The sequence below is a fragment of the Plasmodium brasilianum genome, chromosome 6 (genome assembly GCF_023973825.1).
Source record: "Plasmodium brasilianum strain Bolivian I chromosome 6, whole genome shotgun sequence".
Taxonomy (NCBI): Eukaryota; Apicomplexa; class Aconoidasida; order Haemosporida; family Plasmodiidae; genus Plasmodium; species Plasmodium brasilianum.
The window spans coordinates 415001-438855 of NC_090119.1; the positions used below are offsets into that span (position 1 = coordinate 415001).

Consider the following 23855-nt stretch of genomic DNA (forward strand, 5'->3'; position numbering starts at 1 on the left):
TTAATTTTTTTAATTTTTTTTTTAAACAATGAAAAAAAAGGTGAAAACTAACCAGTGCGTGTACGCAAAACATTTGACAGTTATATATTTATTTTTATTATACAATAAAATATTTTCGAATGATTAACTTGAAGTAGCAAAAATTAAATTTTCCAAAAAAAAAAAAAAAAGAAAAAGAAATGAAACAAGATAAGATAAGATAAGATAAGAAGATAAGGGAAGGGAAAAAAGCTTGAACAGCTATACTTGGACTTACATTTTTTATCTGGGTCTATAACATTGGTCAATTGCTTCCCCCTCTTAGCAAAACATAAGTGTACATAAGTTAGATTATTAATTTATGTGTGTGTTTATATATATATATATATAATTTATATTTATGTGTATTTATTATTACTCAAGTTGCAATTTCTTTTTGTTCTGAACGCGTTCATACAAAAAAGGGAAAAAAAAAAAAAAAAAACTATAAGCTTCTAATTTGGCTGTAAGAGAACTGAATTTCCTCTTTTATACCTGTGTGCACATATATTATTTATTTTTTTATTTTATTTTTTTTTTTTTGCTAATTGAAAATGCATGTGTAAAACAGCGATTTTTTTAAGAAAATTTTTTTATGAATATCTGGTTGTTCTATATTTTAAAATAACAAAAAGATTATACATAAAAAAAGTATGACCTTTCAGGATTTCCAGCTATAAAGTGAGATGAGAAACTTCCAAAAGTACACATAACACAACATTCAGGAATAAAAAGAGTAAAAAAGGAAAAAGGGAAACATCAATTTAGCGATAGAGTAATATACTGCTACAATAATTAATTGCAAAACTGAATAACTGCAAAACTGAATAACTGCAAAACTGACTAACTGCAAAACTGACTAACTGCAAAACTGACTAACTGCAAAACTGAATAACTGCAAAACTGAATAACTGCAAAACTGAATAACTGCAAAACTGAATAACTGCTAAACTGAATAACTGCTAAACTGAATAACTGCTAAAATAGGAACAGCCAGTTCACTAACGCCAGTAGATTAAAACTAAAATTAAAAAATTTTCTTCCTAACAATTCAGAGAAAAAATAAAATAGGAACACTGTTATATATTTAATACGTGAACAATATAAAAATTAGGCAAAAGTTAAGAAAAAAAAAAAAAAATATAAGTACATATACTTGCAGATGCGCATGTGTATATATATTTATACATATGCTACGCATGGGTTATCTAGTTGTATGTTTTTTTAAATGCAGAAATGGAGAAGAACTGAACGAAGCATATAAAACATGTTATATTAAAATATTATATTAAAATGATATATTAAAATATTATATTAAAATGATATATTAAAATATTAAATTAAAATGATATATTAAAATATTAAATTAAAATGATACATAAAAATCGTAGTCATGAATAAAGCTAGTGAACTGAACAATTACTTCCGGATTAACAGTGAATTTGTAAAAAAAGATGAAAGTGATGTTGAAAAGTTTTATGTGTGGACACACAAAAGCCCAAATATTAATCTTTATCCCGATATCATTTTTTTTAAATGTCTAGTTACCAGTATTGAAGGAGAAAATTACAAGCTGAAAGAAATTTTACCCGAAACTAACAGCGAATATATAGTTAAAAAAGAGCACTTATTTAATTGTAATAAAATGGTAAATATAAATAGTCATAGATTAAACGATATGGTTCATCAGAATTCTGCAGAAGTTTTAAATACGTTAGCTTTAAGATATGAAAAGAATTATATATATACAATAGCTGAACCAATGTTAATATCTATAAATCCGTATCAACTTATAGATGTCAATATGAATGATTATAAAACGATGAACACTCATGAGTTACCACCACATGTCTATACTTATGCAAAAGATGCAATGCTAGATTTTATAAACACGAAAAATAGTCAATCCATTATTATTAGTGGAGAAAGTGGTTCAGGAAAAACCGAAGCTTCAAAACTTGTTATCAAATTTTATTTGTCGGGAGTTAAGGAAAATAATGATATATCGAAAACACTGTGGGACTCGAATTTTATACTGGAGGTACGGCATATACTACAGGGGGTAGGGGAGGGGAACAGAAAAAAAAAGAAAAATGAAAAATAAAAAATAAAATAAAAATGAAAATGAAAATGAAAAACGTAAAATAACAAAAAAGGAAAAATAAAAAATAAAATAAAAATAAAATGAAAAATGAAAAATGAAAAAGGAGGAAATGCTAATTCGTTTCCCATGTTTTACTCCCAATTAATATAAATCAAAATGGTTACATCATCATTGCTTATACCCATACATACCCTTGTACACTTATGTGTATATGTACCTTTTTACACCGTTGCGTGCCTATTATGGCAAACACGTGCATTCTTGACGTCGAATGCTTTGTCCTAGCTATATATAATATTGCTTGATGCTCCTCTTTTTCTTATTGTAATTTATTCAGGCTTTTGGAAATGCAAAAACAATAAAAAATAATAACTCAAGTAGGTATGGAAAGTATATCAAAATACAGTTAGACGAAAATCAAAACATAGTTTCTTCTTGCATTGAAATATTTCTACTGGAAAAAATAAGAGTTGTATCACAGGTATAAAATGGTTTAAAGTGTGTCTTATATTTCCAAGATCAAACAGAATCGGGGTGTAGTACTATTCAGACGGGCGATGCCTTTTCTTCGTCTCTCGTTTGTCTGCATTTTAGTCCTCTTCCCATTTACATAAATATTGTTATAGATATAGATACTAACATGCATATTGATATGCATGTACGTATACATACACATATGCGTGCACATAATCGTCTTTTTCTTCCCTTTTTTTTTATTTCCTGAAAATACGAACAACAGGAAAATGAGGAAAGGAGCTACCACATTTTTTATGAAATTCTTAGGGGAATGAGTGAAGAGATGAAAAATAAGTACAATATAAAATCAGAAGATGAATATAAGTACATATCCAATAAGTCTATAACAATTCAAGGTTATTAATCGCAAAAAAAAAAAAAAAAAAAAAAATATATATATATATATATATATATGTTATTCTGTTTGGGTTCTACTACTATCTAAAAAGGACTTCACTGTTCTTCGCTTGTAGGATTCGCGATCCATTATAACTACTGCATAACTATCATATTAACAACTGCGTAAATATCTCAATACTGCCGTATCATTTTTCTTCCTTTTTTCAGAAATTGACGATGTTAAAGATTTTGAAAAGTTAATGAACTCCTTCGATAAAATGAATATGTCTGATATACGAGACGATCTTTTTCTTGTTTTATCAGGTAAATACAGATTATTAGTGTTCATATGTTATAATGCAATTTGAATAAAGGTTGTTATATATTGGAAGTTAGTTTTACGCCAATACGTGTAACGCCGCTTAACTTGTTGCTTAACTTGTTGCTTAACTTGTTGCTTAACTTGTTGCTTAACTTGTTGCTTAACTTGCCGCGTAACTTGCGCTCATCTTGCCTCTATCCAGTGTTCTCTTTGTCTATCTCCCTTTTTAGGTTTATTGCTGCTAGGAAATATAGCCTTTGACGAAATAGAGAAAGGAGGGAAAAGTAACTGCAGCGAATTAAATGATGCAAACTTAAAAATTGTTAATGAGACAAGTAATTTGTTAGGTATAGAATACGAAAATTTAAGAAATGGTTTACTATTTAGTGAAAAAAATATAGCAAATCAGAGAATTGAAATCCCGTTGTCTGTAGAAGAATCTTTGTCCATTTGTCGATCCATTTCAAAAGATATATATAATAAAATTTTTGAGTTTATTACAAAAAAAATAAATGTATTTTTAAGTAATAATAAAGAATTAGAAAGTTTTATAGGTATTTTAGATATATTTGGATTTGAAATTTTCCTTAAAAACTCCTTAGAACAATTGTTAATCAATATAGCAAATGAAGAGATACATAATATATATTTGTTCGTAGTTTATGAAAAGGAATCAAAATTGTATAAAGAAGAAGGTATTGCATCTGACTCTGTGAAATATACCACTAACGAGAGCATTATAGACTTACTACGGGGAAAAACGTCCATAATTTCTATTTTGGAGGATGCCTGTCTAGCCCCTGGAAAGAAGGATGAGGTAGCAAAAAAGAGTACTCTTAAAGAATTCACACGACTCATGCTAGAAAACCACATTAGCACGTGGGCTCTCTTATAGCTTGCGTAATGTACAAACGTATATTCGCTTATATACCATCATGCACATACGTATCTTCACGAACACATAATATGTGTCTGTCCCCTTGCTCATACGTGTACACGCCTTTCTTCTTTATTCTATCAGTCCATCGTAGGTATGTATACGAATAAATTCTCTAAGCACACACATTATTCTATTTACAAACGGGATGCAAATAACAGCTTTATGATTAAGCACACAGTCAGTGATGTTACTTACAGTATTTCTAATTTTATATCAAAAAATAAAGACATCCTATCTCCCAATATTTTGGGTTTATTAAAGGTTAGAATTTTAAACAAGAACAAAAAATTGGATTGGGGTGGTTATAGGAAAATTAGATCCTCAACCTACTCGGCATATATGTCCAACGAACGCAAGATACATGCATGCACGCATATACATACATATACATATACATACATATACATACATACATATACATACATATACATATACATACATACATATACATACATACATATACATACATACATATACATACATATACATACATACATATACATACATATACATACATACATATACATATAGATACATATACATACGTACATATACATACATACATATACATATACATACATACATATACGTACATACATACATACATACGCATATATATGCACCCATGTTCAGGTGTCGAAAAACGGTTTACTTAAAAGCATATATGGAGATATAGAAATATCAGAATCCTTAGGTCGAAAAAATCTGATCTCATATAAATATTTGGAGAATCTAAAAAAGATATGTTCATATTTGAAGAGTACAAATATATATTTCATAAAATGTATCAAGCCAAATGAAACTAAAGAGAAGAATAATTTTAATCAAAAGAAAGTTTTCCCTCAGTTGTTTTCATTATCTATTGTTGAAACATTAAACATAAAATTTTTTTTTCAATATAAATATACATTTGCTTCGTTCTTGAGCTACTTCCAGTACTTAGATCTTGCCATTTCGAATGATAGTAATTTAGATGATAAGACAAAAGTAACTATGATTCTCGAAAAAAATTTTAACAGGGATTCGTACAAGGTGAGATGTAGATACATGATGTGGAGGCAAATCGCGCACATTGCAAAGGACTGGGGAAAAAAAAAAAATTTAAAAAAATAAAAAAAAAATTTACGAATTAATTTTTTTTTTTTTAATTTCAAAATTGTAAACGTTTTTGTGTTTTCCTATGATGAGTTACATGAATTTATAGTCTGATGGTTCATTGCCAGATAGTAACGTCATTACATTACGATTAAGCGATTGTCCATTATGTGTATTTATTTTTATTTTATTATTTTTTTTTTTTTGTAGCATTTCTACGAAAATTCTGTGCGAAATTTGTGTTGCATTATTTGCTATGCTTTATGTGAGGGGCTAGTCTTTAATATGCACATGAGTATGCATATGAACATATTTGTACATTTATGTCTATGTATAATGTACACAAGTATAAGCACATACATACATAAGCACACTTGCAATGCGCGCGATTTGCAAAAAGATGTAGTTATATTATTTCAAATGGATAATTTTAACGAGGGCTTTTCCTATATAAGCTACTGATAAAGGTTGTATATATCAGATATCTTTTTCCCTTTTTTTTTTTTAGGTGGGCAAAACGATGGCATTTTTGAAAAAGGATGTTGTTCGTGGGATGAGAGAAATAATTAACGAAAATTTAAAAGGCTATAAAAATGTATGCACCATAACAAGTGCATTGATAACAAGAATTAAAAAGAAAAAGAACGTCGAACTGAATATAAAAAATTTAGAGTTAACTCAGGCGTACTTGAGGAAGTACAAATACGTGAAAGAAATTAAATAAGTTTCTTTGATTTTTGGTTGTTCCTGCACTTTTTCTTATACACCCATGTATGTGTGTATATGTAGGTGTGTATATGTATGTGTGTATATGTATGTGTGTATATGTAGGTGTGTATATGTAGGTGTGTATATGTAGGTGTGTATATGTATGTGTGTATATGTATGTGCGTATATGTATGTGTGTACATATATGGATGTTCGAGGTCGAGTACATTTTAGCCGACTGGCCGAACAAAAGTGCGACTTTTTTCGTATTCTCCTTCAAATTACGCCAATAAACAATACGCTCTTTTTTATATTAATGCCTGCTATATATATCATGTGTTATGTTTATTCTTTTTTCCATTTTTATATTTTTAGTAAACGCTTATTACATTATTACTTCTTTATTTTGTTTTTTCTTGTTTTTAAAAAAAAAAATTAATTAATGTAACTGCCCATATCAGGGGTTAAGTTGTATCCTTTTAAAAAATAAATCTCGTTTAATCATTCCCTTTTGCTCTTTTATTTTTTTTTTTTTCTTTCATCAAGTTTTTTGAAATAGCAAATAGAGTATGTTTGCAATTATTGCATACGTATGTACGTATGTAGTATGTACGTATGTAGTATGCACGTATGTAGTATGTACGTATGTAGTATGCACGTATGTAGTATGTATGTATGTAGTATGTACGTATGTAGTATGCACGTATGTAGTATGCACGTATGTAATATGCACGTATGTAGTATGTACGTATGTAGTATGCACGTATGTAGTATGTACGTATGTATGAATATATACATGCATGTGGTCATCCCTGAATTGTTGTGTGTCTTTTTTTTTCCACTCCATTTGTGCGTTTAATAAATATAAAATATGATTAACTACTCTTTATGGCTACCCATTTTTTGTAATAATTTTTCATCATTCTTTTTATACTTTACACTTTTTGATGAACATGTGCATAATTGCAAATATTTTAAAAGGAAATGAAAGAACCAAACGTCTTTGCGTTTTTATGCCTTTTGAGGAAGGTACTGTAGTGAGAGAATAATTCCTTTTTTGGTGGATGAACTGATCATTCATAATTCCAAATTAAGAAATGCTCTTTTGAAAATATTTATATCACATATGTAATGCGTCAATTTTTCTGTTCTGTTTTTATTAAGTATGGGCATGAGGAAGAAAAACTATCCATTACATATGCGAGTATATACTATATATGTGCATATTTGTTTATATGTATAAATGTATATTTGTTTATATGTATATTTATATATATATATATATATATATTTGTATATACGTGTGCAAATGTATGAAGAACTTTTCTTAACAGGCAAGGAGGCCTCTATTTTTCACGTAAACTTTTGCACATAAATTATGCCTAAAAAATAAGGGGTATTTAGCACTATAACCACTTCAAAGTGCAACGATTTATCTTAGTTGAAATTTACTATATAGGGAATGGGCAGACTTAAATCAATATAGTATAAGACGAAACACTCATGTTATTTAAACAGTGCGTTTATGGATTCATTATTTACTTTTTTTTCCTTAAAACATGAATATAAGGAAAAGGTATAAATTGAGAGAGTGGAACTTGAAAAAGCCGAAATTGATAAGGTAGAAATTGATAAAGTGGAACTTGATAAGGTCGAAATTAACGGCGTCCAAATTAATAGTGTCCAAATTAAATATAATATTGCTCTTATTATCATTTATGTAATAAAATTATGAGAAGTTTTTTCTTTTTTTTTGCCTTCCTCCACCATATAAGTTATTGTCTTATTTCCAGTTTCGAAATTTTTTAAACAATTTTTATACAATTGTTGATAAGAACCCACGGAGATGCGATGATGTGCATACGGTACACGTATAAACAAATATATACATACGTACATGCATACATACGTACATGCATACATACGTACATGCTACATACATACATACATACGTACATGCATACATACATACATACATACATACATACATACATACATACATACGTACATACATACATACATACGTACATCGATACATACGTACATCGATACATACGTACATACATACATACGTACATATATGAATATTATTTATGACCATTTTACAGTTGAAATTTTTTTTTTTCCTCATCTAAATAGTTTTAACTTTATTTCCTTTTTAGCATAAAGAAAATGAAAAATTATTTTTTTTTTTTTTTGTTCATATGTTGTACAATTACTACACTAGTTAGCTTTTTTAAATATGAATAAACTGTGAATGATTCATTAAAAAAAAAAAAAAAAAGAAAGAAAAAAAGAAAAAAAGAAATAAAATGAGTTAAAATAAAATGAGTTGAAATAAAATGAGTTGAAATAAAATGAATTAAAATAAAATAAATTAAAATAAAATGAATTAAAATAAAATGAAATAAAATAAAATGAAATAAAATAAAACGAAATAAAATAAAAATCAAGTGTTGCATAATACAAATAATGTTTGAAAAGATTATAAATAGGAAGAGCGCTATGACTTGCATATGTATATTAGCAGTATAGAAGTAGAGCTGTTAATTATTGGGGAGTACTTGTTTTATTAATTTTGTTGAACATAGTTAACATTACAGTTTTGTTTATCATATTTTTTGCTGGCTGTCAGGGTAACTCTTCCCCCTTTAGCAGAAGGGGAAATATTACACACTTAGAAAGCATCGCGTACATGTATTAGTAGTACGTGAGCGCATTGGTATAACGCATACGTACGCAGGCATAACACGCACGTACGCAGGCATAACACGCACGTACATAGGCATAACACGCACGTACATAGGCATAACACACGCGTACATAGGTATAACATATACGCACATTACTAATACAAGCGTGAACTTCCAACATTTTGAGGAAAAATAGAAGAAAAGAGTCTTCTAAAACGAAACTTTGCTTCTTCAAAATTGTGACAAGAGTAGTACAAAAAATTAAGTGCTTTAAGTAATGTTAATTAGTTTTATGAGTAAGTTTTTTCTTTTTCTTTTTTTTTTTTTTTAAATGCATATGGATATGATACAAATGTTAAGAATGTGTCAAGTTATTGAAATGATGAAATGTTTGAGAAGTTGAAAAGTTTGAAACATAGTGAGTACGCCAAACGTGTCGAGAACTTCAAACGTGTTGAGAACTTCAAACGTGTAGAGAACTTCAAACGTGTAGAGAACTTCAAACGTGTAGAGAACTTTAAACTTGTTGAGAGCTGCAAACGTGCCAAAGGACGAAGCACACTGATCTCTGCTGCTTATTGAACCCCGCTGCGCACACTGCAAACGCTGGAAGAAGGGAACACATTACTGCTATATATATTTTGTTGAAAAGAACCATGCTGCAGTACTTTGTTAATAAACTGTTCGGTGATCTGCCATCAAATTTTAGCTTCGTAATAGGGAAAAAATTATCTTATGAAAGGAAAACAGGGTATTTCGAAATATATGATGGTGTTAGTAAAAATAATGAAGACGTATGTATTTTTATATATGAAAAGAAAAGTAAAGAAGAAAATAGTAGTATTCGAAGATATACAAGTAACCATTTTAAATATTGTAAAAAATTAATTCATCCAAATATTTTAAAAGTGTTGTATACACATGAAAGTGATAAGAGAATATATATAGTAACCGAGAAATGTATTCCTTTAATTTGTCAAAGAATAAAAAGTGATCCGATATGGGGATTATATGAAATTATTAGTGCAGTACATTTTATTAATATGTGTAATTATATTCATTGTTTAATAGGACCTTATTCCGTTTTTGTTAACTCAAGAGGTAGATGGAAATTATCATTATTTGATTGTGTACATGAGAGCAATGAAAATATACACAATATACTGAATGATGTAAGGTATCATTTATTTTATAATTCTGAATGTTCTTCAAATAGCATGAATCATATTCATTCAAGTGAATTAGATAGTTATGGGTTAGGTTTTTTGATGACTTGGTCATATAAAAATTATATTTCGTTAACAACTGTTTGCAGTAATTATCCCATTTCCGTCGAGGATGGGAAATACTATAATAGGAGTACGATGAATGATTCGGATTCGTTTGTACCTGGCATTTCTACATGGGATAATGGTTTTTACAGCAACACTGTTTCTGCCACTTTAAGTGTAGATAACAATAATAGACTCAGTAATGGTGATAAGAATACTAGTAATGGCGATGAGTGCATACCGAGGAGCCTTTACGGAATATACAACATGCTCAAGAAGGGAATATGTGCGGGGTACAGTATGAGAAGCAACAATCGCGTTGATCTTAGCGTTATACTAAATGATGATTGTTTGAAGAAAAATACTATCGTGAGTACCATGCTATTCTTAACCGAGTTACACATGAAATCTAAAAATGAAAAAACAAAATTTTTAGATGATCTTCTTACCAATTTGGATAATATTCCAACAGATGTAAAGGTTCAAATGATTTTGCCTGAACTTGTTCAGAATATTGAAATATCCGAAAATTGTGTGAAATGTTTGAAAATTATATTAATTATTTCAAAAGATATGACTAGAGAGAATTTTGAAAAATTAGTTTATCCAAACTTTTGTAAATATTTTTCACTGACTGATAGAAATGTAAGGTATGTATTATTAGAATGTTTTCATATGGTCGAGAATCATTTGAATAGTAATAATATGAATGAAATTTGTACTGCTTATTTATATGGATTTTTAGATAACAACATTTCGATAAAAAACGAAACTATAAAGAACTTCATATATGTCTTTCCTAAATTGAAAAAGGGATTTAAATCATCATCTTTGAATGCTTTATTAGAAAATCTAAAGCAAAATGATTGTTGTATAAAAACAAACACAATTATATGTATTGCTAAAATAGCAAAATATATATTAGCAGATAAGCAAAATATACTTGAAAATGTGTATCTAGTAGGTTTACACGATCCTTTTATTCAAACACGAGTAGCTACTATTCAATCCATTAAATTTACTTATGATCAGTTTAGTACTAAAAAATTTGTTTCTAATATATTACCTATGTTAATTAAATTACTCATTGATGATGCAATGGAAATAAGGATTTGCGCATTTGAGGCATTAGACTATATTATAGTTCAACTCAAAAATCATTTGTTATTAGAGGGGAGTGGTGGTATCAATAATAAAGGTACTACTAGCCATGATTATATAACTATTCACAATGATACAATAAGCCACAGTGATATAGCAACAGGTTCAATGAAAACATATAAATTCATGGACAAAATTAAAGACATAATTCAAAATAAAGATAAATTAAATGCGGATCCAGATGGACTTGCGGTTCAGGGAGAATGTTTTAATATGATCGGTTTAGCAGAAAATGATATGGAGAATAACAAGTATAGAGCATTCCTAAATAGTACCGTTGATGAGTTATCACTAGGTAAAAAAGTCGATAAGTCATTACTAAATAGCAGTATTGATAAAGCATTCCTCAGCAATAGCATGAACAACCCACACTTGAACAACTGTGGGAAGATGTATAACAACGTGTACAATAGTAGTAGGAGTAATGATAAAATGGGGAACAGTAAAAAGGAAAACACAAACCATGATGATAGTAGTGTTCACTTATCAGTGGATAATTACAGAGGAAATCAATCCACTTTTATTTTTTCGAATAAAGAAATGGCATTATATAATAAACAAGAAAATAATTTTACTTTTGAGGAAAAAAATATTAGGAATAATTACAGTGATAGAGATATGAACATTTGGGATGGAAAAAATGAATTTGACAATGAGCATAAGGAACACTATAATGATAATAATTACAATGTAGAAATTATGAACACGTCAGATCACAAGGGGAATGGAGGAGTCAACACTTTTAAAGGTAATTTTGAAAAGAGATCAACAGATAAAAAAAAAAAAAAAAATTGATTTAGATATCGATGATTTTTTTGATGAATTTGACCTAAAAAAAGAAAGCAGCAGTTCAAGGGTAAAACTAAGCTTGCTGTAGCAAATGGGAGAAGGCCATATTTTTGCGCGCTAATTTTGTCAAATCTTTTGTGTAATTGCGCATTTATAAGGCATTAATGTGGCTATATTTACATTGAAATCCACCTGACCATTTAGGTGTTCCTTTCCTTTTTTTGAAGTTTTTTGTTAATATTAAATTTTCTTTATTGAAAGAATTTTTTATGTTATTTTAATTTTAATTTTTATGTTCTTATTAGTTTTATTTGTATGAATTTCATTATATTATAAAGTACTACATTATATTATGTTACATTATGATATATACTATATTGCATCATTTTGCTCCTTTTTTTTTGCTTTTTTTTTTTTTTTTTTTTTTTTTTTTTTTTTGTTTGTTCTAACCAACTTATGCATACAGAATGGAGTAAAATAACTTAACATGAATCACTGTATGATTTTTAAAAAAAAAGAAAGAAATTGGATACTCGTTCAGTTTTGCAAAACGTTTCATCTTTCGTTATGACCGATAAGTAATTAATTTTTACAAATTCCGTTTGGCTGTCTTTTCTACTATAAGCGCGAACACCCAGAAGAGGCCTATATATACATATATACACAATGCATTTATATATACATATATATATATATATATTTTTTTTTTTTTTTTTCCTCCCATTTTACATTTTGAAAAATGCAGGTGCGTACATATGTATATGTGTACACCTAAATGCGCATAATTCGCCTTTTCACATTAACACGAATTACGTACATTTATTTTGTTAAGTGCACTCAAATTATTTGTTTAGATGGGCACATATATATATAAATGTGTGTACTTCAAATTTTTGGTGAATGGGAGTAGTTGCAAAAAAGTTGAAGAATCCCCATAATACTAGGAATCCTTTTAATGAATTCAATCATTTTTATATGGGTACCAAAAATTTTACCTTAACTGTTCAGGTTATTCATGTGGTTTTTTTTTTTCTTTATCCGTCTATATTTTTTATCACAATCATTGAATAAATATTGATTAAAAAACAAAAAAAAAAGGCACTTGAAAAGTTTTATACTTCTTAAGTGTTATACTTTAATTTTTGCAAAAATAGTGGAAGATGAAGGGGATAATATATTTGTTTAATATACTAAACTATATTAACATATTTTTCAATTTTTATTATTTCCCAATTTTTCATTTATGAATATACGATATTTATTATCACTTTTTACACTTTTTATAACTATGAAAATTTAAAAAAGCAAAAATGGAAACGCATGTTTACATTAACCTTTATAATTCCATTTAAATTGCAAAAGGAATAAAAAAAAAAAATTATTCTTAATAGACATATACACATGTTATGTATATATATAAGACTATATGTATGTATGTATGTATAAATGTACATATATACGCATGTACGTATGTATATCCATATATATATATGTATGCGCATATATATATATACGCATGAACAAATAAAAAATATTGGGTGAACACGTTTCAGTCCTTTGAAACCTCTTTTCTGCGAATATAAGTAAGACTAATACTATATATAAAACGCAATAAGAAACATATAATATGAGAAGTATATTTTCTCTTATTATCTTAGAGAACGTTAAAAAATAGGACGGTATAAATGAAATGTAATATATTTCTCCAATCGGTGTTTACAAAAAAGGGTAAGATGCGTATACATACATAAACCTGCGTACCATTACGCGAAGATACGTATTGTTGTGTAAATGTAATTTAAGTTGTGCATATGTGTGTACATTTTTGTAAATAATTATATGTTCCTATAAAAGTATATACCTTCACATACGTTCTCGTCTCACATACTTTCTCTCCTTTTTATTTTCTCCATTTTGTTTACCCATTTTATTTCCGTCATTTTGTTTACAAATTTTATTTTCTTCATTTTGATAACTCATTTTATTTTCGTCATTCTACTTACCCATTTTATTTGAATTTTTTTCTTTTTTTAATGAAGTAAATATTTGAACATAATGATATTTTTATTCCCTTGCAAACATATTTGTATTAGTTCTGTTACGTCCGAAATCTCTGTCCAGTACAGTAAACATGTATGTGTTTATCCCTTTATCTACACACATGTTCCTTGAAGATGTATATATTCTTATATATACACACATATATATATGTATATATACACACACATGCATGTCTATGTATGGATGTTTAACCTATTTAAAATCAGCAACATCCTGAGCGCTTTCAATAACTGAGGTTAAAACGTTAACTCCTTCAATTTTCTTTAATAATGCTTGTTTACTAGAAGCATAGGTCATCCTGTCTCTCGAATTTGATGATTCTCTTGCATACATAAAGAAGTGAATTTTGTGCACTAAAAGGAAAAAAAAAAAAATGTAATGCAAAATGAAATTGCTATATATGAGTGCGATGAAATGGTAATGCCAAGTTTTTAAGTTGTAACTTGCATATGCATAATACATACAGAAAAATTTCAAGATTATTTTATTATTTTTTTTAAACGCAATTTTGTTTGAGAAAAGGTACACACAAAATAATAAACACAACGCATTTAAATATATATATATATATATATATTTTTTTTTTTTTTTTTAAAAAGGGCATATAAAATTATAAAATTGCACATGGTGCATGATAGGATGGTACGAAAAAATGTAGGAAAAAATACAGGACAGAATGTAGGAAAAAATGAAGAATATTTAAAAATGGAAATTATGGGACTTCTCGCAAAAAAAAAAAAAAAAAAAAAATATATATATATGGCATAAACTAAATAAGTACAAAATGAAAAGAACAGGTGGCAAAAGAGGTGGTTTCACATAGGTTTACACAATTACACATATATATGTGCGCGTATGTATATATATGGAATAGTCATAATGCATTTATATATCGCTTCTTCCTGTACGCTTATTTACATATATATTTAAAGGTGCTTACCCGCGTCAAAAACAACATATGCACATTGAATTTGTTCATTTTTATCAATCGATTCCACTAATTCGGTTAAAGTAGTTGTTGCTCCTTTGGAATGAATAATAATCTCACAATTTTCTATAACGAATATAATCCATCGGCAAGTTTTTCGAATTTTCATATTATTGAATTCTGTTATACAAGTATCGTTAACGCGAATACCACTTATCATTTTCGATTAAAAAAAAATATATATTTTATGTTATATTTTTTTAAATGCTTATAATGCTTATAATGTGTATAATATGTATAATATGTATAATATGTATAATATGTATAATATGTATAATATGTATAATATGTATAATATGTATAATATATATATATATATATTATACATATATATATGTGTGTGTTACGAAAGATGGAAATTTTTTCAAAATTTTACAAAATTTATGACTTTTAAAAAATTGAGAAATAAGGAATAAAAAGAAAATAAAAGAGTAGAAATGGAAAAGAAAAAGAATAGGAAAAGAAAAAATAAAAAAAATGAAATAAAAAAAAAATAAAAAAATAATATAATATTATAATAAAATATAGTATAGTATAACAAAATAAATTAACCAGCCTTGCGTAATATGTAATGCGCATGTATATATGTATAGTTTCTTCTTTCTTCTTGCCTTTTTTCTTTATTTTTCTTTTTTTAATTTTTGTTTTTTAAAATTTAAATGAACGAACAAAAATGGTGAAATTTATACTCAAAAAAAAAAAAAATAAATAAATAAATAAAATAAAAAATAAAATAAAATGAAGAAATAAAATGAAGAAATAAATTGAAGAAATAAAATAAAGAAATAAAATGAAGAAATAAAATGAAGAAATAAAATGAAGAAATAAAATGAAGAAATAAAATGAAGAAATAATGTAAAGAAATAGAATAAATAAAATAATATAAACAGAGCGAACAAAACGAACAAAACGAACAAAACAAACAAAACGAACAAAACAAACAAAACGAACAAAACAAACAAAACGAACAAAACAAACAAAACGAACAAAACAAACAAAACGAACAAAACAAACAAAACGAACAAAACAAACAAAACAAACAAAACGAACAAAACGAACAAAACGAACAAAACAAAATAAATCCAAAGAAAAAAAAAAAAAAAAATACTTGAATGCGCTTGTGTATTGTAAATGTAATGTATTGTTTTTACGTGTGTACTTACTATGCATGGACGCATATAAATATTATATATGTAGGTATAATTATGTATATAATTAAGTATATAATTATATATATATATATCCCGAGTAAAATATTTTTATATGCATATATATTTATTTATGTATGAATATATATATATATATGTATGTATACGTTATGTATGTATGTATACGTTATGTATGTATATGTAACATATATGTATCGTGTACACGTATATTATGATATATTATATGTTTTCCTGTTTGCATTTTACATATACGCGTACATATCCGTATCAGTGTGTACAAATTCTATGTAATAAAATGGCACTCTTGGCGTGTATCATGAAATATATTTTTTTGCAATTTCAGTAAATCCAATTTTTATTTCCTCCTTTTCATAAGAAAAAGGTGAAAACAAATACAATTTTAATTTTAATAAATAAAACTAAATATGCAAGAAATGAATTTTTAAATAATATTAAATATACCAAAAAAAAGAAAAAAAAAAAAAAAAAAATACTTCTGTGAAGTTACTTTTATGTTTTCGTGGTGCATGTGTGGATGAAATGACTAAGGAATTTTCGAAGCTTTAAAAATGAATAGCCCATTTTGAAAAATAAAATTAAAGTGATGTAAAATTTAGTAAAGTGAAATGTAATGAAGTAACAGTGAAGTAAAATATATCGTGAAGAATATTAAAATTAATAAAATAAAGAGCAATATTAAAATATACAAACAAAAAACTGAATATGTGTATGCATATGATCACTTTTGCGTATACCTATAAATGTATTTTTGAAAGAAATAATAATGCTAATTGACACGTATGGAGGGTCCAAATATTAAAAAATATTAAAAAAAATGAATAGAGACTGGACATCAAGTTCATTTTTTCTTTTATTTTTTTTTTAACACATAAAAAAATATAATTTAAACTTTTTATTTCTAAATAAATTGTATGAATAGAATAAAAAAAAAAAAAAAAAAAAAAAAAGGAAAAACAGCTACTAATAATAATTCTTTTCTGTCAAGTTCAAATCTGTAGTTGAGAATAATGGTTATCTTTTATGTGTATTTGTATTATATGTATAGAACATATGCATTAAGTGTACCTATACATACATACATACATACGTACATATCTACGTTTTAGAAATATTTTTTTACCTTTTAAAAGGCAAGTTCTTAACACATGCAAACGCATTATGAATACATACGCGTCAGTATTAAGATTAAATGGCAAAACAAACGGATAAATTTTTGGAGATGGCATTTAAAATAATAAATATAATGTCTTTAACCATTTTTGTGAACACCAACAACATTCAGATTACTCATTCCAAGAAGATAATAGCAAAAATAAAAAAAGTTTATCCTATAAAAATATAAAAAACTTCGTTGTAGTTTCAACATGCATTTAGTAAAAACTGTATAACTCTTCACTGTTCTAATGTTATTATGCCACGAATTTGTTTACGAATTCGTTCGCCTTTTGTTAAATATGCTCCTATTCCCTTTTGTACTATACGTTTAGCAGGAACATAACTAAATTAAACCAAGGGGAAAAAATAAAATAAAACATAATAAGATAAGGAAAAACGGACATATTTATTAAATATCCCAATTTTTTTTAGAAATATTTTACTTGTTTTGTTCATAATACATTGCAGTTGTTTTAGAAATAAGAAAAAAAAAGATCAAACGGTACTGTTAAAAGAGCTTATATATATATATATGTTATATATATGAACGGAGGGGCAACGGAATAAGATGGCTCGAAAATAAAAAAAAAAAAAAAAACTGAAAGAGATAATGCAAGGCTTCGGCTTAGCATAAAAGTGAATAAGATATACTTCGAGAAGTTTTCGTTTAAAAGTTTTTAAGAAATAAAATAATCATTATTTTTGTTGCATTATATTATATGAAAACAATTTATTAGTGTTATCTGCACAGAATACATCACTGTATAAGTAATGTGAAAAAGGCACTTTTCCTACATATTTAAGTAATTAGTTTAGAAAGAAGAAGTACTTTCATATGGTTTATACGCATATATTTTTCTCCTTGGAATATTTACTCACAGGACTAAGTACCTAATTGTTACGCTTTATTTTTTTATACTTTCTTTAATTTTTGAAATGGAAAATAATCAAAATTATAACAAGAAATTTAATTTAGTTTTATTCAAGTACTGTAAGAGAAAGAAGTTTTCCATTTCAAGAATTCATAATATTAGTGGAGTAGTTCAACATAGAGTTTTCGTTATTTTTTATTTTACCTTAGCGATTTGCAGACAGCATTTGTGTGTTATATAATATTATGTATTAGTTCATGTTACCTTTAATGTGGAAAAATATATTCTAATTTTTAAAATATGCTTAAACTAGAAGTATACATGTAGACAGAATTTCATTTTGCGGGTTTTTTTTTTTTTTTTTTTTTTTTTTTTTTTCTAGCTATATTAATAGCCACAGTTAAAGAGCTTCTCTAGTCTCTTCGTCTTTGTTGCACATAAATTGTAAAAAAATGCCTGAACAAGACATGTAAAAATGGAAATAGATTAAAATGAATTTTTATTTATTTTTGTTTTTTTTTTATAACTATATAACCACAGCTATTTAATTAGTACTTCTCTAGTTTCTCTAATTTTGTTGCACACAAACTGTAAAAAAAATGCCTGAACAAGACATGTAAAAATGGAAATAGAAAAAAATGAGTTTTTTTTTTTTTTTTTGCAACTTTTTTGATGGCGAATTATTTTTACCCTTAAAAATGGTACAGTTTGTACCTATATATATACACATTTTATGTCTTATTTTCGAATTAGTGTTACACATTTTTGTTGTTAAAAAAAAGACATTTAGCACGAGTCATAATATTTTAGGAATATATTTTTTATTCTATTAAGAATTTTCAGATTCATGGTACATGCTGGTGTTGGATCAGTAATTGAAAAATGGATATAATTACATTCTCATGAAAAATTTAGAAATGCGCATTCGTATAGATTTGTACATACTTAAATACACCCACACATATATACGTACATACAATTGTTGTCCTAGTATTAAAACTTTGCAGTAATGATTAATGATTTGACTTGAAAAACGTAAAATGTGTATATGGTAAAAAATAAAATAAAAAAGGAGAAACACATTACAGTGTTTAATAGACACACCAAATGGTATATTGTATCATCTTAAAGATTGAATTTTTTCCATAAAGTTTTCACATAAATTTTTATTTTTGCATTGCGCATACAGAAAACTTGATGTTGTATATTATATATATGTATATATATTTAAAGGAGAATTTAGTGCATATAAAAAATGGGGAGAAAAAAAAATGTATACCTTTTTCTTCAAAATTTCAGCAATATATATATTTTTTTTAAACAATACTTTGCATTGAAACTTGAACTTTAATTTAAAATTTCGAAGCGAACAAAAGCGTAAAACCGCTTCTATCATAATTTACGGAATTAAATTATATAAATATATATGAGAGATTCTTCAATAAAAGAAGGTATTCCTAGATTTGATGCTTCTTTATTTTAAAAAACTTTCTAACATTTCGTATTAAATGGGACTAAAATAAGGTGAAATGCCTCCTATGTTAACATGTACAAAAAATGTTATTTCCTGAACAAATACAACACACCATTTAACATTTTATAATATACAAAATTCCACTGGTACCAATAAGTACAACACTTCGCTCATCGTTTTGATACTATAATAAAATACTGTTATTTATGCTAAAAAAGTGTAAAGAATTTCACACAAATAACCTTCTTCACCTCATAAATACTACGAATGGTCATATATAAAGAAAACATACACTTATATATATATATATATATATATATATATATGTATATATAATTATGTATATATAATTATGTATATATTTACATATATACTACGGCTGAAAGAAATATATAGCTGAAGTGTCATTAATACGAAAACATAAAATATAAAATTTGAAACTAAACAAAAGTTGAAGAAAAAAAGAAGTAACCATTAGCATGGTATTTTTTTATTATAAACAAAATGAATAAAAGTAGGATAAAGTTTAACATGAATAATAAAATTTGGAAAAGGCGTAACAATATACATAATAGCTTTTCTAATTATTTTAATACATAAAAATATATATAGGTCATATTTAATAAAAGGCAATATTTAATACATATTTTAAATACTTAAATATCATATTATAATATTATATAAAATTATATAATTCCCTTTAATTATATAATATGTGTTCTTTTACTTATGTATACATATCATAATATTACAAAGCAGTTGTATGATTTTTTTTTTTTTTAAAAGTGCTATGTTATATTGTATTATTTTATATGTAATATTATTTTATTATACATATTTACATAATTGCAAGTTTTATAAAATAAGGTTCTGTAGTTAAAAATCTTAAGCTCGAACTTTATTATTTTTTTTTTCTTTATTTTAATTTTTTTTAATTTTAAAAGTTTACACTTGCTTATGTAAAGATTGAATTATTTCGAAAAATCTCTAACGAATTAATGGAATATTAAAAATAAATTATATACGTTTTTTCAAAATTTTTAAAAGCTATCAGAAAAAAAAAAAAAAAATTTTGATAGCTGTACCTTATAATTTTTTTTAATTAAAAAAGCGCAATAGTAAATTTTAACTTTAGTGATATATAATATATATATATATATTTATATATAAATATATAACTTATAATTATACATATAAATAATATAACGTATGATTATATATATATACATATATATAGTAGTTATTTATATTTATATATATATAGTAGTTATTTATATTTATATATATATAGTAGTTATTTATATTTATATATATATATACTTATATAGCACTTATATTTTTATATAATACTTATTTATATATTATATACTTATATAGTACTTATTTATATTTATATTTATATATATACTTATATAGCACTTATATTTTTATATAATACTTATTTATATATTATATACTTATATAGAACTTATTTATATATATATATATATATATATATACTTATATAGAACTTATTTACATTTTTATATATATAGATGTCCCAATATATATATTATACATATGTAAACATAATACATAGTTATTTTATACATACTTTATAAGTACTTATATATGCCATATTTATTTATACATATGTATATATATATTTTTATATATTTATACTTATGTAACATATATACATTTATATTATACATATATATATATTTGCTTACAAATATATGTATGTATATAGTATAAACAGTGTATTACGGATGCCCAAAGGGACTAGTAGTTATTGACTATTTTACATTGTTAATTATTTAAGAAAATAATAAATTGTAATTACCATTTATTGTAATAGGGTATCATTAATACCAAGGTTTTAAATGCACATATTTATTAATTTATACATTTAAATACGTTTAAAGAATAATAATTTAACAATATGCATATATATATGTATATATATATATATATATATACATATATATACATACATGGCTACCTTAATTCACATTCAATTTATGCACACGCGAACATACATACAAACATACATAAATACCTTATATAAATGTAAATATTTAAAAAAGAAGATACACATAAATTTGTGAACAATTTGAAATTTATATGAACAAATCAGGAGTGCAGAGAAAAAAAAAAAAAATTAAAAAAGTCAAAAAAGCAAAAAAAAGCAAAAACAGTAGAAAAGGAACAAAAGGAAAATAAAACAAAAGTAGTAGAAAAAACAAATAAAGCAAAACTAGTAAAAAGGGCAAAAAAATAAAAGAAGCAAAAAAGTAAAAAAACATAATGGGTCCATATTCTAATCAGAGAAGTCAACCTATGTCCTTGTTGATAAGAAAATTGAAGTTTGATACATCACCATCTATGGTTCGAGAAAAATTTAAAAAATTTGGAGCAATAAAAGATGTATATTTACCAATAGATTATTATACAAAAGAACCAAGAGGTTTTGGTTTTGTTGAATTTTATGATCCAAAAGATGCTGAACAAGCATTGAAAGAAATGAACGGTTCAGAAATTGATGGAAATAGAATTGAAGTATTTGTTGCACAGAAAGGAAGATCAGATCCAAGGCTTATGAGGTATAAAGAAAGAGGAGGAGGAGGAGGTGGCACATATGCTTTTAGAAAAAATCAGAACAATAAAATAAGAAGAAGGTATATTTCAAAATCGAATTCACGATATGGTTCTTATTCAAGAGATAAAATGAGAAGAAGAGATAGATCAAGAGAAAAATATAGATATAGAAATAGTTATGATAGAAGAATGGGTAATTATAGAGATAAAAGAAGTTATTATAACATGAAAAATTATAATGATAAATATCGTAATAGAGAATATGATAGAAGTTATAGTCGAAGTAGAATGTCAAGAGACTATAGAAATGATTCTTCTAGGCACAGGGAAAAAAGAAGATATGATAAATATTACAGAAGTAGTAGTAGGAGAGTGAGTAGACAGAGTAAATATGAATCTAGGAAAAAGCATGATAAAAAAGAAGACAGTAATTATAAGTCAAAATATGATAGTAATGATGAATACAGTGATGAAACTAGAAATTCTAGTAAGCATTCAAAGCATCAGAATATTTCAAAGTCTATATCTTTTAATACAGAAAAAGATGAGGCGAAAAAAAAACATGAACATACAAATGAAAAAGATAATTCGAAAGAATGGAAAGAAAGCGAGGATAGAAATGAGCCGAGCAATAGGAGAGATTCTGTTAACAGCAATGAGGATGAATCAAATTAGAAGAAAAAAAAGGGTTAAGGCGATACGAAGTGGGAAGGAGCGACGACACACAAAGGGATATATATATATTATGTATTCATATGTGCAGATACGTGTATACATACATATTTAGGTATACACCTCTTAGGCCTATTCTTGCATTCGTGGTTGAGATCGCAGCACAGTTTAAAAAAAGTACCTTCAGATGTTAAACACAATGTTTCAATAATTAATTGCTTTTAATAGAATCTTTGAAGAATTTACTTTTTGTGAAATATAACAAATTCTTAAAAGTATATCTATTTTTCCCTTCAAGTCTCTTCAAAGAAATTAATTAGCGTTAATATTACAAGAAAAATGTAAGCCTTCATTTTTATGTGTATTATTACTGATTATTTCCCCTCTTTTTTTTATATTATATATTATATATGCATATGTATATGTGTATATGTATGTATATGCATAAGTATATATGTGTGTGCATGTGTATGTATGTATATGTATGTATATGTATGTATATGTATGTATGTATGTATATGTATGTATGTATGTATATGTATGTATGTATGTATATGTATGTATATGTATGTGTGTATAATTTTTTTTACGGGTCTATATACATATATATATATATATATATAATTAAAATAAAAATTCCAATGAGCACTATTTTTCTTTTTATGTTTACATTTTTTTTTACATATATATATATGCAAAAATATATGTATGTGCTTCTTCAAACGATGTACTTAGTAGATTACTGTTGGTTTTATAATTAGAAATGTTGCAGTAAGAGTAAAAATGTATACTTAAAATACCAAAAGAATGAAAAGAAAAAATAAAAATGTAATAGAATAAATATTAAGTTACGCATGATATGTAAAGTACAATTTTATTTACGTGCTTTTTGCGCACTGATTAATGA

The 23855-nt window shown here is 26.0% G+C and overlaps 4 protein-coding genes across 4 annotated transcripts; 3 read left to right on the top strand and 1 right to left on the bottom strand.

Moving 5' to 3' along the window:
• Positions 1-1411: 1411 nt before the first annotated feature.
• On the top strand, positions 1412-6058 carry MKS88_001683 (myosin B; the record flags this gene model as incomplete). The annotated part of the gene is made up of 8 exons (XM_067214632.1): positions 1412-2059; positions 2460-2603; positions 2862-2994; positions 3206-3301; positions 3530-4116; positions 4321-4500; positions 4873-5271; positions 5843-6058. 8 exons carry the CDS (start codon positions 1412-1414, stop codon positions 6056-6058), a joined length of 2403 nt encoding a protein of 800 aa, XP_067074570.1.
• A 3333-nt stretch (positions 6059-9391) lies between these two features.
• Positions 9392-11962, top strand: MKS88_001684 (protein kinase; the record flags this gene model as incomplete). The annotated part of the gene is made up of 1 exon (XM_067214633.1): positions 9392-11962. One exon carries the CDS (start codon positions 9392-9394, stop codon positions 11960-11962), a length of 2571 nt encoding a protein of 856 aa, XP_067074571.1.
• A 2247-nt stretch (positions 11963-14209) lies between these two features.
• MKS88_001685 (actin-depolymerizing factor 1) lies at positions 14210-15165 on the bottom strand (the record flags this gene model as incomplete). Its single annotated transcript, XM_067214634.1, has 2 exons — positions 14210-14370; positions 14958-15165. The coding sequence occupies 2 exons, from the start codon at positions 15163-15165 to the stop codon at positions 14210-14212; spliced, it is 369 nt and encodes a 122-aa protein (XP_067074572.1).
• Positions 15166-21985: 6820 nt separating this feature from the next.
• On the top strand, positions 21986-22951 carry MKS88_001686 (serine/arginine-rich splicing factor 12; the record flags this gene model as incomplete). The annotated part of the gene is made up of 1 exon (XM_067214635.1): positions 21986-22951. One exon carries the CDS (start codon positions 21986-21988, stop codon positions 22949-22951), a length of 966 nt encoding a protein of 321 aa, XP_067074573.1.
• Positions 22952-23855: the final 904 nt, after the last annotated feature.